The following is a 20,435-nucleotide window of genomic DNA, read 5'->3' as shown; positions in this document are numbered from 1 at the left end:
TGATATGGCATGTACTTATGGGTTTACTTTATAAAATATCCACTTAAGCAATTAGACTTTCTCACTCAGTCAAAATAACTAGATAGAAAAAGATTGAGATTCTGAATGGAATTAAAAGTAGAATTCTACATTTCCCTGGCTAAAAAAGACAGTCTTAACAAAACCTTAAAAATTATTATGATGCTAACAGTTGTGATAATTAAGGACTTATTCTATTCTCACCCAAGGAAAGAAAAATTAACTGGAGAAAAAGAAACAACCCCCAAACTGTGTTTTAATGATAATCCCCAAATTACCTAACTAACCACACTTTTTCTAAACAGCATGATCCCCATAAGGTTGAAGAAGAATTCACCTACATAAGCTCCCTTGGGCTAGACTCAATCCTCTTCCCTTTGCTGGGGCTGCATAAACCATGAAATTCCTAAGGCTTTCAAGTTCAGTACCTCTCTTGCAAGGGTTTGGTGGAAGAAGGAATGCTCCTTGCATTTACCTTTTGGTAAGGGAAGGGGAGAAAAAGGAGGAGGCAGAAAGTAACAGAGAGATCTCCTGACCAAGAAGGTAGAACATTACCACCCACCTAAACAATGACATTTTCCCACTCCCCAAACATTCAGTGAAATGAAAGACTGGAAATACCCAGAAATGAGGATTCCCATTTACACCATGCCCACAAATTGTGTTAGCTTCCCAGCTGAAGGAACAGGGACTTTATCCATCTAACTCACGGTGACAATACTCATGAAACTGAATATGGATAACCATGACATTTCTATGAGTTAAACCTCCCAAATATTATACAATCACATCTCTATAAATAATTAGAAGAGGTGATTTTTCTTCATCTTAAATTCATGTATCATATAAAAGTTGCCTGTTGATAATAAAAGAGATTTGGTGGAATTTTAGGAAATGTAAGTCATATTAAATACCAACCCCCCTCCACACACACAAAAAAGCCCCCACCTTTCTGGAACGTCTAAGAAGTTAAACCCCAGCCAGCAGAACAGCATTTTCCCACAAGTATGAATGGGGGGGTGGGGAGGGTGGGGGGTGGGAAAGAATCCTATTTAACTGTACTCAATTATTCTCAAATATACGCTCTGGATAGTTTCGATGTCACACATGTCTCTAGAGTAACCAATATCTGTTTTCTTATGGCTAAAAGAACTTTCATTTGAACCGGATACTGAGCAAAAATTAAATTATTAAAATTGTGACTTCTTTAACACAGCCTTTTGGTTTTCATGAAAAACAATTTCTTACTTAAAGGATGTGCTCCGTAATTCCACAATATATTTATATACTTTTTTGAACACAGATTTTTATAAAGAGGTTTTCATATAGTAGTCAAATAAATGAATACATTAGATTTGAACTATGGTTTGAAACCTAACTAAACCAAAACTGACTAAGAAATGAAAAATTATTTTTTTTACATGAATTTCTTGAGTATCAGGAGAATCATCAGAAATTGGAGGCTTTTCTTCTGGTAAGTCAACACTTGCTTTTAGTACATCAACTTCTATTTCATGATCTTCTTTTAAGTTCAGTGCTGTTTCCTGGTCAAGCCTATGTTCAGAGATAATAGGGCCTTCAGAGATAACAAGCCCAGAGCTTCCACCATCACCAAGAACATCAGCCATAGCTAAAAGAAAAATGAGAGTTAATCTTCCATATTTTAAGCTATAAACAAAAAAAGATATATACACAACTGGGGAAGCAAACAGAAGGGAAAAGGCTGCATTGCACTTAATGTTTCCTTGAAAAACTGTCATAGTGCCAAAAAATTTCTAACATCTTAAAAGAGGAAAAGCCTATGAGGATTTACATATCACTCCTGTTTCATCAGTATCCAATCACTCAGTTTAAACAATACATATTTGCTTTCCACAAAAATAAAACACAGAAGATAAATTTTACATTTAAAAATGACAACTTTGGTTTTTCTCAACTAGAATATAATTCTTGCCCTTACTGTGAAACTTTAATATGACGATAAACTGCTCTGAGGAGCTCAGATGTGTTTGTTCCTTATTAATCTGAAAATTATGTTCACCAGGTGACTACTAGACAACCAGCTATTCTTGTTGAGCCGTTACAGAATTACATGAGGGACATGCAATCTGGGCTTTGATCTGGCTGTGAAAAGGACTAGATATTTCCCTTTTGGCAGAAAGCATCCAAATGGCCACATATTCTACCACTTAAATAAATTGGGGGGGATCATAAAGAAAAATTTCTCATCTTTCACCTTCCTCTTTAAACAACCTTTACTGGCGAAAACAATAAAATATTAAAAATCTGTGCACACTCCTTGACCCAGCAAGGCCACGTTTAGGAATCTGCTCAAAAGAAACACTGACACAGACTGTGCAAAGATGCATACACAATAATATTCACTGCAGAAATGAGACAGCAAAACAAACAAAAATGGTCATCAGCTCAAACTGTTCACCAATCAGCAATTAGTTAAGCATACCACAGAACATCCATACTATGAAATACTATTATAGCCACTAAAAAAAACAGAATTAATCTGTATTAATGACATGGAAAAATATCTTAAATATACTGTTAAGTGAAAAAAGTTGTTGATTATAATAAATTTAATTGTTAATAATTTATAATAGCTAACATTTACTGAGCTTTTATTAACAGTGAAAGCTATTAAATTTTATAGACAAAGAAACAGAAGTATAGCTCATAGTCTTATACATAGTAAGTGCAGAACAGGGTTATGAACCCAAGCAGTCTGTTTAAATCCTTGGTATTCTCCATCCACCACACTTACCTCCTCTTTCAACATACTGGGGAAAAAAATGCACAGGAAAAAAACTCAGGGAAAAGACACTTTCTTAATAATAGATTCTTAAACTGGGTAACTGGGTTATGGGGATTTTTACTTTATATGTGAGACTATGATTTCCTGATTATTTTACAGTAAATATATATTACATTCTTAATGGGCGAGGTGGGGTGGGGGGAGAACAGGTCTACTCAAACTTGTCCTAAGCCCTATTCATAATGTGACAGGCAGAAGGATATAACGGTTAAGAACATGAGCTCTAGAGTCAGACAGTGTCAACACCATATGTGAAATGCTTAGACAAGTCCTCACGTGAAATGCTTAGACAAGTTCTAGGCACAGGCATTCAAGGTGTCTGCTTTCCCTAAACCCAACTGTGAGTTCAATGAGGAAAATATATGTTCCTCATCTCTGTATAGTCAGGGTCTGAGAGGAGGCACTCAAAAACAAACAAAAAAAAAAAAACAAATTCCATGTATCTGTTCATTTTCCCTGGAGCAAATTCAGTCATTTGAGATTATTTTCTAATAATAATAAGCCAATCTTGGCTATATATTACCACAAACACAGAATAAATATGGAAGTTTCCCTGTATATATAACTGAATCTCAGAAGATCAAAAAGCAGGTGTGCAGTCTGGCTGGGGACTGGTAATTTACTTTGCTCTTCTTTAAATATGTCCACAAAAGCTATTCTAAGACTTCCACTATGAGAACCAAAGAGTGTTTTATAAGCAACCCACTGTTTGGTAGCTAACATACCTCCTCAGAATTCTATTTTTAGCTGGGGAAACAACTGGAGAATAACTGAGATAACAAAGTCTGGATTATTATTCAGATTCTTTTGTCCTAAGAACAGAACACTCTTTAGACACAACACTAAAATGAAATAATTCTAAAGTCAAAATAATACATACATTTATTGTTACCTGCTCTAATTGTAGAGGTACAGCTTTCAACAGATACTAGTCCTTCGTCTAAAACAGGTACCTTGGACTTCGGGGTGAGGATTTTCCTTTAGAAATTGAAATATATACTTTAGTGTGTAAGAAGATTCCATCTGCTCTAACCTGCTTTACCCAATTCTTACTTTTCATTTTGTTCATGAAAACTGAGGTTCAGAGAAAATACCATGCAACTTCAGCCAGAATAATACTAAATAATTTACAAGTGAATTTAGAAACAAGTAATGCTGTATTTGTTTTTCCTATTTTCTAAATTTTTTTTGTTGAATACAATGGCATGACCTTAAACTACAAATAAAATGATTTTAAAATGCTGGTCAGTATAAATTACACTTAGGCCAATTTTTAATTATCTGTGGCCACATTCTTCAAATAAATCTATCAAATATTATAGACATTTCCCCCATATACTCAGTAGAATCAGATTCAATATTTTATTGCTAACTGGAAAGCACATGATAAATGCCTCAAAATCGGAGACCAGTGTGACCTGCGTTAATTCACTTGATAAGTGTTCTGGAAAGATGCTGACAGTGGTCCCTTTCTATTCTGAGCTGGCCTTTCCCTAAAGCCAACTAAAGCATGCTGATTTTTTAAACTGGACAAACTGTAAAGTAAATTCAAGAAAAAGTATGTATTTGGAATATATACACATTTATTTGTAGGTATATTTGTAAGACTTAACTCAATCACAATATTTATAGTAAGGATAACTAAGAACCCACAACCAAATAAGTTTACATTTAAAAAGGAACTAGCTTGCCAAGGATGGTGAATATTCACCTAGATTGTTACTGATGATGGCTCTTTTGATTTGCCATTGTTGTGATTATCCATCAAACCCATTACAATAAATATTAGTTTTCAATAAAATTTTAAAAACCTTAGAATTAAACAACAAAACAATCTTGATAATCCTTTTGTACTGTTTCTCCCTCTTTTTCCATGAAGGCCTGGCAAAGATCACAGTTTATCAGGATTTCTCTTCTCAAAAGTGAAGCATCTGATTGAGTTCAATGTATGAGAGGTGACTATCATGATACTGATTTTTGTGGGTGGTTTGTGAAGTCACTCTCAAGACTTATAAATCAATGAACCATTTACAACGCCTTAAATTATCACATTTTATGTGGGTTAATCTTAGTAAATTACCCTTACTACTTCTTGATAACTGAAGCTGCAACTTTTTTGGTATTCTCTATAACAGCAGTCAACCTTTTTGGCACCAGGGACCAGTTTCGTGGAAGACAGTTTTTCCACGGATGAGGGGGGATGGTTCAGGCAGTAATGCGAGCGATGGGGAGCGACAGATGAAGCTTCACTTGCTCGCCTGCCACTCACCTCCTGCTGTGCGGCCCGGTTCCTAACCGGTACCGGTCCGCAGCCCCGGGGTTGGAGACCCCTGCTCTGCAACAGTGCTGCTCAAAGTGCTGATATACAATGTGTCCAGTCTTGCAATGAGATAAGGAGTTTATGCGAGAAGGTCAATCAATCACTTACTTCACTGATTAGCTCAGCTGACTTTCAAAAAAGGCTACTGATATATATTCTAACAGAAGCTGCTATCTTGTTGTAGACCATAAACTGGGAACTGGCATCAATCTTACTAGACCGCACTTTAAGTAGCACTGCCATACATCATCTAGTGCTAAATGAAACGGAATAATTGGGAGCATAACAGTTCCAGCAGTCACTGAAAAACAAAAACTGCTAGAGTCTTGTATCAATCAAATGGCAGGGAACACTACTGCCTCTGAACCATCTCCCTTATGCTCTGCCTTGGTGCTATAGGATACATACCTGATCATCCTGAAACCACTGAAAATGGGACAGCATGGAGGGATGCGTGGCTGTGAGTGACACTTTTGGTATTCAACAAAAATAGAATCACCAAAGAATATTAAAGAGTTCTGCCTCAACTTATCATGTCTCTATATATTTAGGAAACATCTGGTATCATTCTGAGATTTCATAATAACTACGAAATAACACAGCTGTACAAATTAACTTCTTTCATAACAGAAAACTTTACCAAAATGGAAATGCCAAAGATCAAAATAAGAGCTCATCTATGCATAGAACAAATATCAATATTTACTACTGCTTCACAGTTGCATTAAACTTTATTAATATTTGAAATTTTCTCTATAAACTTACCCTTCACAGACTGATGGTACACAAAGAGAAGCTTCAACTCCTTGAATGGGGCTTAAGGTATTTAATTCTGAAAGTGCCCCCTCTGCAACTAAGAGATCCTTTGTTTCTGCATCTTCTAAAGTGCCTATAAATCACACAGTTAAGAACATTCATAATTATTTAGGCTAAATGTTTAGCGATTACTCACGGTCTTGGCCTATTCCTTTTTAATAAGTTGTTGGGTCTGCTTTTTGTACTTTTAGATTTACTCCATTGGCATCAGACTGCAAGTTCCTTCTAATTCTCTGAGCCTAGGTCAAGAGCCCCCCTCCCAACCCCCTCTCTTTCATCTACCACTCACACTTTTGGCTTAACAGGCACTGTTGCAAGTGTTTTACATTTAACAACTCTCTTAATCCTCAACATCCAAAGAGGTAGTACTATTACTCCCATTTTACAGATGAGAAAACAGAAGCATATGGTTACACTGCTTATCCCAGATCACAAACCTAGTAACTAGCTGAGCTAGTAAGATTCAAATCTAGCTATTTCACTCTAAAGTTTGTGCTATATAATCCCCCACAAAAACAATAAAAATTTCTATTTGAGACTGTCTAATCATTTTAGGACTAATCAATGAAGATACTGCCATGAACATCCTTGTCCAACTTTCACCATTCAAATATTTCAGTGGAACACAGCACATCAAAAGAGTAATGTAAACTTCTAAACATATGCTATTTATAAAGAGAGTCCTAAATTCTTAGAGCAATTAATAATGTGTATATTTATTAAATAAAGACATCATAGCCCAAACTTCACTGCATTCACATTTTAAGAAACCTTAGTTCAGCTTAGGCAGAACGTATTTCCCCAAAGAAACCACTATGACACAGATTTTTATATAAGTATTGGGTTTTACATATTTAAAGTTAAGAATTACCTTTAAATCTATGCAGGGGTAAGAAAACATAAAAATAGAATAACTTTTCTGATCCACCAATTCTAAGCCAAATCTCTCCCCTCCCTGGTGTACTATCTACTGGTCCCTTCTATGTTCCCCAGTGTAGCATTTATCAAACTGCATTGTACGTGCTTGTTTGATATAATCCACTAGGTTCAAAATTACATGTGGGCAGGTGCTATGTCTACTTATTACTTTATCACTTAGCACACACAAAGCCGGAGCCCACCTGTTGCACATAAATTAGGGGCTCAAAATTTTTTTGACAAATGAATATAAAGACAATAAATTCATGGGTCTTTGGACATTACTTTTCAGTTCCAGTGATTATTTTGGAGGTAGGGATGGAGAGTAGAATGAACTTCCTGTTTTCTGAGCAGCCTTCTAGAAAGTTGAGGCTGCTGTATGGATAAGTTAATCTAGTCTGTAAAGGTAGTATTATTATTTCTCATAGCTATAGGAAGACCTTAAGTCACACTGATACCTGACATTTCTTCCTTAACCATTACTGTTCTTTTCCAAATTTCATTTCCAAATAAAAACAGAACACACATTAAGTTCCGCTCTCCTCAAATCTCATACCTACTTATAATGAATGTAACAATATAAGTAAGCCATATTTGTAAGTGGAAAGAATTAAGATATGTGTATTATGTCTAGAACCTACTGTGCTGTGACCATACAATTATTTAACCCCGATGCTTTTCTGAAAAAGCAGACAAACCTCTATTACAAATTTTACTGAAGAGTATCAATGGCCATTTTGAATATTTGGGATGAGTTCTTACCCATTTGTTTCTCCAGGTCTGGAGGAGTTACTTCCAATTCAAATGTATCTTTATCACTGTTCTCAGTCTGTTCAGTTAAATTAGTAATTTGTTCAGTGGAAGAGCGTGTCACTGGCTTAGAGGCCATGAAAATACCTTCAAAGTCTTCTGGTGATGGAGCATCCTGATACTCCAAGGTAGTCTGGTCTGATCTGGTTGAAGTATTGCTATTTTCTATGTTCACATCCAGTTTCTCCAAACTTTGTGAAGTTGTATCCTGTGACCTCACATTAATTTCTTGATGGTCCTTTTCAGGGCTATTCAGGGGAAAAGATGTTGCCTTATCTTTATTCTTCAGCCATTCAGCTTCTGCTGGAACTGCACATTTATGGAAAGGTGCAGTAATTAATGCTTTTGTTTTGCTGTCATCTGCAGCCTGTTAAGTAAAAGGTTTGGAGAAAAATAATTTTACTAGTAAAAATCAGTCACATCTAAGCTATCCATCCCAATTATACCCACCCTTTCCACGTTCCGTTTTTCTCCAAATTCTTTTCTCCATCAAAATTCACTTATTCTAAACCCATTCTCTTCAGATTGCTGATTAAAAGTTAATGATTGTTAATGGTTCTCTAATTGGTAATAGACCACTAATCCCAAAAGACTAAAACACAGAATAGGCAAGATGCCCAATAAGCACCAATGAGTTCCTATTAACCTACAGTGGAGCTCTGAAGACATACCCTCCCTAAATAGACAACGAACTAGGAACTTAGTAAGAGAAGCAGTACAATACGGGTTAAAAAAACAAAGAAATTTAAAAAAACAAAACAAAACAATTCTAGTCCCATTTCTACCACCAAAAAGCTATTTGGTTATAGATAATTTGGCTTGGCGCTTCTAGTCCTATTTTCTTCACCTGTAAGTGATGGGTTTGGCTTGGCCAAGGCCCTAAAGTTGCCTTCTGAACTAATGTCTTCTGATTTTATGACTACCTGCAAGACTGTACATAAAAATCTATAGTGATATTATATAAATCAATTTATCTAACTTTTTACTTATAAGAGCTAATATATTCTTATTAAATCCTTTTGTTCCAACTATTATCAAACTTACTCCAGCAGTCCATTTTATGGTTATGCCTTCTTCCATGAATGAAATTCTAGTTTCTTTAAGTCGTAAAGGAGGAGTAAGAGACCTTCCAGGTGACAAAGAGGGAGACGCTAAAGGTGTTGTTCGAAGACCAGACCTTAGGATGGATTGAGGAGTGAACTCGGCAAATCCAGGGGAAGTAACTGACATAGCCAAAGTCTTAGCTTTCTATGACAAAGAGCAAATGGAATTCACTATTAGTGTTTGTAAAAGGCACCTACACAAGGACAGACAGGGCCAAGCGAGTCACAATGGTGGCTATATTCTCATCTCCAATAAAAATATCAATAAAAAGTTGTATTACACATTACTGGAAATACAAAATTCTACTCAGGGCTTTCTATATATAAGGCTATAAAAATAAACCATAAAGCTGCATCCATAATCATTCTAAAGACCTTGGTTATTCCCAGGTTTAAGTTCAACTTAATAAAGTGCTGAGATAAGATAAATTATTTAACTATTGCTTAGAAAACTTTAGTTAGGTGAAAGAGATGATAGTGCGTGATGAACAGAACCTAGTTTAATTATAGCAAGCTAATCTAAATTAGACTAACTTTAAGAATGTTTTTGAAAAAATATAATTCCATCACGACTCCAATAGTAACTGAATTACTTATAAGAATTCTGACTGGTTTACTATAATGAATACAAATAATTAGCATAGGAACTAGTTAGCAGAAATATTGATAATTCCTTCACTTAACCTCTCCTTTAAAGGACTAGTAAACAGATTATTGGATCCTGTTACATTATTAAATTCCATTAGATCTGTTACAAGATTATACTGATTTTTTTCCTAGATTCATTTTGGTAGCAAGTACAAAATTATTCCCTCATTTAATTTCATTTGAACTTAGCCCTAGAGAATAAAATGTGAATGTTTTTCTATAGAAGAAAAAAAGTAATACTATACTGGATATTAAATGTCAGGAACTTAATAATCTTAGCAAGCTTCTTTTCAACTTCTTTTAATAACTATTTTAGGTCTAGCATTTATTACAGTATCTTTTATCCAACCTGAAAAATAAGAATTCCCTGGCTTCACTTTAAATGCTGGATATCCAGAAACAATTAAGAAAAAACAACAACAAAAAAAGAAAGCTTCTGGGACTGAATCCAGAGCACTGGACAACGAGCTTGTGGATAACATATGTGAAAACATTTTGACAACGGGAGGGTAAAAGTCCACTGCTACCAGTCATCTCAAGTTTAGTTTTGTGGTTTCTCAGCTAATAATTTATCAGAGAGGGTGAAGGAAAAAGCAATTCCCTACTGATAGTAGGAAAGAGTAACAGTTTATAATTTTATTGAAGAAGCCAGAATTTTAAAATAAATTTTTCTAAAAATATTAAGAACTAAAAAGCATTTGATAAAGGAAAGAAATAATGGCAAAATGCTATCAGAAACTGAATTAAAAAAAAAAGCAAATCCAAGAATATGAAAGCATTTTTCAAAGGAAAAAGGCCTATTTATAATAACCACAGAGGCTTGCATTACTTTCAGAGCAATATAACTGTTAACCTTGAGCATAGTGCCCGTTAACCACAAAGGGTAAATTTAATAAAGTCTGTTTCTGAAAATATAAAAATACAGTAAGCATTGTGGAAACATATCCACAGAAAAGAAAAAAGGAAAATAAAGGCTTAAAGCCCCTTATTACCCAAAGATATCAATTATAAACAGCTTATTTCTCTCTGCTACTTGAAAAGTAAGAACTTCCTAGCTTCACTAGGAATGCTAGACATGTTAATACTTACCTTAACTATAAGAGGAGTTTCAAGTAAATGTAATTCTGAAGCCCTGGAAGAATTGTGACGTGATCCTTTTGATTGTGAATTTACTGGCAATGAGGTGGACGCCAGGGACAAAGGAGATCTTGTGGGGCTTTGCTGAATAAATCCCAAACACTGAGAAGGCTGGGGGACAGGATGAACAACCAAATCCAGCAGTCTGTAATCACAGCATACATATAAATAGAAAAATCCTGGTAACATACTTGAGTTATACTGAAGGAACAGAAGAATTAGTACCCCATTTAATTATGCAGACTTCTATATTCACTAGTAAATATAACCATATGAAAATATAAATTCAGACAAGTATATTACTGTAATGCCACCCTTAGTTCCAGAAATCAAAATTAATTCAGTAGCAAAAAAGAGAATTATGAATTCTAGATAACAATTTGGTCATCCCCCTGCAACCCTGAAAAGGAGTTCTAGCCCTCCTCCCTCCCTTTTACCAATATTTACTGAGCCCCTACTATGTGCCAGGCATTATTTTCAAATGAAGATGAACTGTTAATGATTTAAATACTCAAGAAAACAAGGCAATGTTTCCCTAGCAATCCATTTGCTTCGTTTCCCTAGCAATCCATTTGCTACAATTCACTTTCACAACATAAAAATTCCTTTCACCCACATGTGAGGTACCTAATGAATACTGGTTTATTTACCTTTATGGTTCTGATCACAATAAAGACTAGACTTACCAACCAAAAAAAAAAGTTAATTTTCTCAAATTAATGAGGTTAGTGGCAAAAGATAATCCCAGGATTCTACTAAATGGCTTTCTATAGTGTCCTGGACATTTTTATCATATCAAATGATAGGAGAGAGAGCCTTAACACTTTTATTATCGTTCCTTTCTTGAACCTCAGATCTATTAAAATACAAAGGAACTGAGAAAAAGTGACTTGTGGGAAAAATATCAAAACTACTGGTAGGAAAACAGAATGCCAGTGATAATGACATCCATTTGAAGCAATCTTCTTACCATCTCCTGAGGGTAATTAAAGGAAAAGAACCTCAATCTAATAAAATCCAAGAAAGGGAAAATCCTTTCACGATTTGAAAATATATCCATTATGCACACTACAAACAGCTTTGGCCCCAATTGCTTTTAAGTTATTAACTTATTCTGAGTACTTTATTCTTAGTATCATAGGTTCAGATAACTTTATTCCCATAAAATTATGTCATTCTGCCATTGATTAAAATGTAAACAATCAAAAATTTCCAACAATTATGGTCATATTATTAAAGAATCATTACATTGAGACACTTGTTTGTTCTCTGCTATTGATGATTATGAACACTTCTCAACTCTTCAATGTTCTTAAATAAAATAAACACAATCACAATTTCATGTTGGATGCAAAATTTCAATTTAACTATTTACTTTTCTAATACCACAGGTTAAGAAATAAAATATTATTGCATCTGAAGCCACTTAAGACATTTTAGTAGGCTCTGTTACACAGGAACAAGCTTTAAGAAGCCAACCAAGATTAGTTGGGATTTATAAAAATAAGCTTTATTCATGGGTCAATCAACAATGAGATTAAAGAAAGCAAGTTAATAGTTTATTTTGCTCATGATTTTAATAAAACAAAGTTTGCCTCTTTTCTCTAGGCAGTCTGAAATCATTAAGCAAAAATTCTAAGCAGGCAATCAACTGATGCAGAATTTCTTAAAATTACTATAATACTGCCCAAATTATTCATTTACAGCAAGCATTAAAAACTCATTCAAGAATTTAAAACAGTATTTATAAAAATTTAAAAGACAATTTAAAAATTACAGTGTAATTATTAACTGTATCACCTCACACTGGTCAGAACGGCTATCATCAAAAAGTCTACAAATAATAAATGCTGGAGAGGGTGTGGAGAAATACGAACCCTCCTACACTGTTGCTGGGAATGTAAATTGGTGCAGTCACTATGGAGAACAGTATGGAGGTTCCTTAAAAAACTAAAAATAGAGTTACCATATGACCCAGCAAGCCCATTCCTAGGCATATATCCAGAAATGAAGAAAATTCTAATTCGAAAAGGTACATGCGCCCCAATGTTCATAGCAGGACTATTTACAATAGCCAAGACATGGAAACAACCCAAGTGCCAATCAACAGACAACTGGTTTAAGAAAATGTGGTATATATATATAATGGAATTAGTCATAAAAAAAGAATGAAATGTTGTCATTTGCAGCAACATGAATGGACTTAGAGAATACCATACTAAGTAAAGTCAGATAGAGAAAGACAAATTTTATATCACAGTGTAATTCTTATCTAACCTTGTCTTTTAAAAGTGATTTAATAAATTCTTACCTAGAAATTTTTTGTGATGCTTTTGAAATTGGTGTTCCAACAAATGCCTCAGGCAGCTCTGGATCTGGGAGGGAATATACTATAGGAGATGGTTCCTCTATTTTAGGACTACGAAGAAAATAAAAATTTAACTTTTGATTATGTATCATGAGGAGGATTAAATTACAAATGCTATAAGAAGGTGAGATCAGATGGGAGAAGGGGGCTTTCATTTTTTTCCTTAGTGCATTTCTGCCTATTTACAAATAACGAACATAATTTGGTTTTAAATTTCAAGACAAAGAACATTCTTCTTGCAAGAAAAGTAGACAACATAAAAAAGAGTTTTCCTTTTTATATATATTAATAAGCTCTAAGGCTGGATTGTTTATGAATGCAGCTGATACCCAGGAAAGATTAACAAGTAGCATGACTATAAAAGGTGTAAGAAAAACATACCTATTGTAGACAGAGATGCTATTTTTAGGTTCATTACTTGCCCAGACCTCTCCAATTTTAGATAACACATTACTGATGAAAGTAGATCTTGTTAACACAGTTCCTGTTACAGCTTGCTTTGGAACTGCTGATAATGGTCTTGGCCTAGAAACTGTAAAATGAAAAAGGTAGGATTTAATTTCATCTCTAACACCGGAATTTTAATAGATTAATATGAAAGAGTGATTGGAGAAAACGAAACACAACATAAGGGCAGTTAAAGTTATATTTGGTTTAGCAACATCTATGCAGAAATTTAACAATTTGGGCTTTTAGGAGATGGTAAAATAATTATTCTACATGTTTTCTAGAAGTTAGACAGGAGTCTTCAAATGAAATAAAAAGAGTTCTGTCATTTTGTATTAAATAAACTGTAAAAAGTTCCAAGAAAGCTTTTGAGTTCTTGGGGTAGAGTAGCCAGTAAAAAAAAAAAAAAAAGTACCACTGTGAGGAATCAAAGCAACATTGAGCTAAACAGAAGATAACGATGGTTTCAGAAGATAATCAATCATTCAATATCTTTTCTAGCCCAATACTTTATGACATTTTTCAATGATATCCTACCTTCTCGAAGAACTGATGATGCTGACAGATGGTAAGGCTTAGCTCGCTCAGTGGCTAATTTTCGCTGGACTCTAGGAAGAATTTTCCCATATTGGTCTAATATAGAATTTCGAGCCACTGATCTCTCTCGCAAACGAGGATCACGATCATTCTGTTGAACATATCATAACTGGTAAAAATTTAATCTTCAAAAATGTTAGTGCTATGTTTATATATCTACCATTTAACGTTAATTATGAATACGCAAGAATATCTTCCTCCTTCCTACATATCCATTCTTCCAAACCAAGGACCTCATACACACACCTAATTGCTTCATCAGTCCTTACCCGTCACTAAATTCCAAGCCTCTCCTTCCCAGCCTTGATTATTCACAATAAAAGCAATCGTTATCATTTACTAAGCAACATGTTCACACACACCTCTGTGCATCCTCACACAGAGATACTGTCATTTTGCAATTGAGGAAACCAAGGTTCAGAGAGTGTGCTCATTTGTTCACACAGAGCAAATGAACAATTAGCCCAACCCCTACAGTCCATACTTGTTGCACTATTTATTTCCTACTACTATCCTCTACCAATTCCTCTTGTTTTCCGAGTGAAGCAGTAAGTCTGGCAAGACTGTGGGCAGATATCTAAACAGAAATTGCATATATGAAAGAATTAGATAAGTAACAATACCCTGTTTCTCAATTCTGCTACAGAAGCCAAGAAGAGGATTTCCTAAACTCAAGATTATACAATGCTCAGCAGCTACCGAACTACAAGCTCTCATATAATAAAGTCACCTGTTTTCCCTATTCTCTTGTCCCCCATAATAAAACAAGTTTAACTGTACCATAAGCTTTATCTTCAGAGTTTGGTTCAGCTTCAAGGCAGGAATATAATTGGCACGCTGCAAATGGTGAACTAAAAGGAATTCATGATTCTGAACACTGGCACTGGACTGTAAAAATCTCACCAAACACTCCTAGAAAGAACAAAATAGATTTGTAAGCCACTAACTTATCCTGAGTTTCTGGATATAAGTTTATACTGATAAGTCATTACCTGTTCAGTGTCTGTGAATGGCAGCTTCAGTAAATCCTCCATTAAGCCCATTTCCTGACAGACTTCATATGTGTGCTTGAGCAACTCCTCTATATCCAACCTATTAGAATGCTGTCGCAGTAAACTCCAGGCTTCAACCATGCACCTGAAATCAATATTTATCAAAGTTTAGTTTTAGAAAAGCTATTTAAAATCTTCAAAACAAGTAATCCACCTGAAGAATCCCAAAGATACTTTGTACATGTAATTTAAAAGTACTTTAAAATTTTATAGAATACTAATCACTGCATAATGAAGTTGTCAACCAGAAGATAAGGCATCTCTAAAGACTATATTATAATAAAATGTTGAATATTTCATGTAATTTATTGAATACTGCACTGAAAGTAAAAAACAGAATTGTTCTATGGGTAGAGAATGGTTTTAAGCATATGAATTATTTACCCTCGTGATCACGTGGCTGACTGGGAGCTGCAGCTTGCTGTCACTGCTCAGCATCATTAGAGAGAATCACACCGTATATCATTAGCTCAGGAAAAGATCAAAATTCAAAATTTGAAGTATGGTTTCTACTTCATACAAGCATATTGCTTTGCACCATTTTAAAGTTGAAAAATTGCAAGTCAAACCATTTTAAGTCAGGGACCGTCTGTACCCAAGAGTTCAAGAAGACAAAAAACTAATGTGGTCTGCACAGTACTGAAAGATTAAAGCGAGGTTCTTAAGGAAGTGACACTCAGCATGAGAAGAGTGGAAAAGAAAATGAGCAAAGACCTACAGACAGAAACAGCATATTGTATTGATGGGAAAATAAAGGACTTAGCTTGGTAACAGACGATTTTGGCTGATCTACAGCAAGATCTGACTGGAGAACTTGGGTCAAATTAGACAGTTTTAGATAACATGTGGGGCTGCTGAAACATCCTTCTGTGGGCAATAAAGTGTTAAATGAAGCAGTGTTTCTCATGATATATTGTTAAGTAGAAATAAGCTTAAAACAGCATGAATGGGCTTCGCTGGTGGTGCAGTGGTTGAGAGTCCGCCTGCCGATGCAGGGGACACGGGTTTGTGCCCCGGTCCGGGAAGATCCCACATGCCGCGGAGCAGCTGGGCCCGTGAGCCATGGCCGCTGAGCCTGCACATCTGGAGCCTGTGCTCCGCAACGGGAGAGGCTGCTACAGTGAGAGGCCCGCGTACCGCAAAAAACAAACAAACAAAAAACCAGCATGAATAACTATAATTTCTAAAAATTAATCAATAAACAAAGCCTATAAATGTTTATCTATTTATTTAGATAACAAAATGTCTTGAAAAATATACACTAAGATTAACAATGATTAATCTGACAGGTAGAATTTTTGGAAGGGCTGATAACTGTCAAGTCAGAAGTGGGGGTAGAATAAAAAATGGCAAGCAGATAGGAATAATTTTCTAAAAAAAAATCATTCCTAATTTTAAGTGAATAATTTTGATTTTAATAGGCATCTTAATTAAAAAGCTTTAGCTATAGTTTTTATTGAAATAAAAACAAAAACTGAAAGAAGGACTTATAAATAAATAACTGACCCTCGTAAGAAACACAGAATGTGTGAACAAAGTTACAGCAATTAGTATTCATAATGAAAATGCATCTGAGGAAATTTTGGCAGCACTGTCCCAGACTCCCACTAGACACAAAGTTTCCTGGGGAAGCAAATCCCACTGCTGGCAGTTCAGGGCCCTGTTAACTTTATTGTTTGGGGATTAGAATATTTTAACGTATTCCACAGAACTTATAAAACTAACGACCCAAATAAGTAAAACATTTGTGGTGTATTCCCTAAAAATCTGCATCTGAAATTGCCTTCCACTTCTTCTTCTACCAGGACAGGCATGACAGTGTAGTTGTTATAACCTGAGTATCTAAGAGGACTAATTTTTTTCCTAAATCAAAAATCTGGGAATGTTAAAATGAGCACACCATTTTTGTAGAAAGAAAAATAGCTAATGAGGATGAATGAACACCTCACCATTAATTTTAATATAAAGAAATAGATGAAGTGGGTATAATAAAATCTTGGTATCTGTTGAATTCGATTTAGGATGGGTGTATGGAATAGTCATTGCACTATTCTACTTTTTGTGTATTCTGGAATCTTCTTACAAAATGCTTACACCAAAATAAATTTCAGATGTATCAAAAATTTAAATGATAAAACAAAAAACATAGAATGGTAATAGAAGCAGTGAGAGGATTAAATAATAATATTGAAGTGGAAAAGACACAAAAGTCATAAAAGTACTGGTCATTCTGACTTCATAAAATAGCTCTTTATGAAAAGATGCGTTCAATTATTATAGTGAGATCATATTAATATTACCATTTTCACCTACCAGATGGATAAAACTGACAGGTGACAATGGTAATATTAATATGATTAATTATTATTAGGGGGGTTAAACTGGCATGACATTCATGGAAGGCAACATGCCATTATCAAAATTACAGTTGCAAATATCCTTTTACCCAGTAATTCCACTTCCAGGATTTTACCTTACAAAATAAATTTGCACTTGTGTAAAATGGGTGGTTACTCACACACAGCAGTGTTTAAAACAGTAAAACAGTTAAACCACCTAAATGTTCACTAAGGGAAGCCAGTTAAAAAAATACTGGTACATCCACTCTTTATGCACTATTATAAAATGAATTCCAAACTAGCTTTAAAAGTATATTGCAGAATGATGTACAGTATGCTGTTTGTATTTTTTTAAAAAGGGAGAGGGGGTGAAAATGACATATATACACATTTGCTTAGTAGGTCCAAAACGGTTTAGGAAGGATACACTAGAAATTAACATTGTTTGGGTAGTGGGAGGAAGCTTAGGAGGCTGGGAATTCACTGTGTATCCTTTTGTACCTTTAGAAAGAAGCATGTATTTATCTTACTATTCAAAAACAGAAAGAGCCATATTCTTGCCCCTCTTCCCCCAGCTCATGGATATATATTTTAAGTTTTCCACTTTAAAGTATGATATCTACCCCCAGTTGAGCAGACATACTAGTAGGAGTAAGATTAATTTATTTATGACTTATCAAATATTAATCTAGTAACAGTGAGCATACCTGAAAGCAAAAGACAAATGATAATGTTTTTTCCCAGTTTCTCCCCTAGCAGGAGAAGACACAGTTACCTCCAACTACAAGAAACTGATGCTCCATTTTGGGCCAACAAGTGCATAAATTTTAAAATAAGTTAAGTTTCAAATTCCCGCTCTCTCCTGCTTCCTATGGCAGAAAGGCATGATGCCAGGAAAAGCAGTAAGAAAATCACTTCAACTGATGAAAGGCTAAACTAGCATGTTGATAGTAAAAGTTATTTCAATAAGAAATGTATGGGGGTTCTTGGCGATACAGCAAGAAGAGAGCCTGAAAGAAGAGAGCCTGAAAAACACTCCTGTGACAAGCTCCAAAAATGCTAGATTGAATATAAACAATCTTTTGAAACGCGTCATGGAGATCACAATGAAAAAACAAATTCCAGAGAGGTAAACAAGCAACTACTGGTTTCCAGTGATTAGTGTAAAAGTTAAAATATTTGGAAAAGATATATCATAAATAACAGAATATTGGTATAGCTACATTAACAATTACTCATGATGAGGGTTACTCTATAATAATAAAAGGTTAAAGTCGTTTAAAAAACCTCTTATGTATCTAATATTCGAAATACAAAAAGTTAGCAGTATTATGAGGAATGAACACATCCTTCATTAGAGTAGGCAACTTGCTATCTATCTATCTATCTATCCATCGCTGCATCGCACGGCGTGCAGGATCTTAGTTCCCCAACCAGGGATCAAACCCACGCCCCGCTGAAGTGGAAGTGCAGAGTCTTAACCAGTGAACCATCAGGGAACTCCCGCAAACCTTTCTTAATAATTAAGCAGACCACACACACACACACACACACACACACACACACACACACACACACATCATTAAGGACATACAAGGATTAAAACCACACAATGAACAAACTTGATCTTTTAGACAGACAAATACACTTGACATCTCACCTAATAAATGAGCAACACATTGACTACTTGTGAATACAAGTCTTAATAAATTTTAGAGGATGGGTACCACATTGATCACATTATGTAGTCACGATGCAATTAAGATAGAAAAGAACAAGATAATTTTTAAACCCACATTTGTAAAGTGAAACTTCTAAATACCTGATAGGAAGAGAAAAAAATCATAATGAAAATTTAAAAATACTTAGAACAGAAAGATAATTAAAATTGTGGGATGATGCCACAGCAATAGACAGAACATTCAGATTTATGTTTTTATATTAGTAAAGATAAAGGGTTGAGAATGAAAAATCATCCAACTTGAGTTAAAAAGCACAACTTGAGTTAAAAAGCACTTCCCTGGGCTTCCCTGTTGGCACAGTGGTTGGGAGTCCGCCTGCCAATGCAGGGGACACAGGTTCGTGCCCCAGTCCGGAAAGATCCCACGTGCCATGGAGCGGCTGGGCCCGTGAGCCATGGCCGCTGAGCCTGCGTGTCCGGAGCCTGTGCTCCACAACGGGAGAGGCTACAACAGTGAGAGGCCCGTGTACCACAAAAAAAAAAAAAAAAAGCACTTCCCTGGTGGTGCAGTGGTTAGGAATCCGCCTGCCAATGCGGGGGACACGGGTTCGAGCCCTGGTCCAGGAAGATCCCACATGCCGCGGAGCAACTAAGCCCGTGCGCCACAACTACTGAGCCTGTGCTCTAGAGCCTGTGAGCCACAACTACTGAAGCCTACACTCCTAGAGCCCATGCTCCATAACAAGAGAAGCCACCACAATGAGAAGCCCGTGCACCGCAACGAAGAGTAGCCCTCGCTCGCTGGAACTAGAGAAAAGCTCGTACGCAGCGACAAAGACCCAACACAGCCAAAAATAAAAATAAATTTTAAAAAAATTAAAAAAAAAAGCACAGCAGAATAAAACCCACAGGAAGTGGGAAGAAAAGAATAAAGACAATGATTGCGCCTATACAAAAAGGTTTTCCAGCTCTATTGTACTTTTATGTTACTAAGACTGAATACTCAGTGTTAACAGCTGAAAATCTAAAGCTGTTACTTTGAGGCTATCGTGTACTGTGCATCATGATTACTTTGCAGGTAAACCTATTTGCCAAGCCATAATTGTGATGGTATGTCTATAAATAAAGCTCATACAACTGGAAAGCTACCATCATAATGGTTTTAAAGAAAGTTGATCTTAATAAAGAAGTGGTAGGGTTTCCCTGGTGGCGCAGCGGTTGACAGTCCACCTGCCGATGCAGGGGACGCGGGTTCGTGCCCCGGTCTGGGAGGATCCTATGTGCTGCGGAGCGGCTGGGCCCGTGGGCCATGGCCGCTGAGCCTGCGCATCCAGAGCCTGTGCTCCGCAACGGG

General features: G+C 35.7%; 1 protein-coding gene across 1 annotated transcript in view; it reads right to left on the bottom strand.

Annotated features, from left to right (window-relative positions):
- The window catches only part of AHCTF1 (AT-hook containing transcription factor 1), an 83,920-nt gene that overhangs the window by 12,276 nt on the left and 51,209 nt on the right, over window positions 1–20,435 (bottom strand). The window contains exons 22-32 of the mRNA XM_060128289.1: window positions 15,002–15,146; window positions 14,790–14,921; window positions 13,950–14,100; window positions 13,347–13,497; window positions 12,909–13,016; window positions 10,550–10,742; window positions 8,754–8,957; window positions 7,662–8,076; window positions 5,931–6,054; window positions 3,738–3,823; window positions 1,440–1,648 (exon numbers count right to left, since the gene is read on the bottom strand). Of these exons, the coding sequence (XP_059984272.1) occupies window positions 1,440–1,648; window positions 3,738–3,823; window positions 5,931–6,054; window positions 7,662–8,076; window positions 8,754–8,957; window positions 10,550–10,742; window positions 12,909–13,016; window positions 13,347–13,497; window positions 13,950–14,100; window positions 14,790–14,921; window positions 15,002–15,146 (1,918 nt within the window). The remainder of the gene's footprint in view (window positions 1–1,439; window positions 1,649–3,737; window positions 3,824–5,930; window positions 6,055–7,661; window positions 8,077–8,753; window positions 8,958–10,549; window positions 10,743–12,908; window positions 13,017–13,346; window positions 13,498–13,949; window positions 14,101–14,789; window positions 14,922–15,001; window positions 15,147–20,435) is intronic.

This window comes from Lagenorhynchus albirostris, chromosome 2 (assembly GCF_949774975.1).
Source record: "Lagenorhynchus albirostris chromosome 2, mLagAlb1.1, whole genome shotgun sequence".
In the NCBI taxonomy this organism is placed as follows: domain Eukaryota; kingdom Metazoa; phylum Chordata; class Mammalia; order Artiodactyla; family Delphinidae; genus Lagenorhynchus; species Lagenorhynchus albirostris.
The sequence above is the reverse complement of the archived record's forward strand: the minus strand, read 5'-3'. Positions and strand labels throughout refer to the sequence as shown.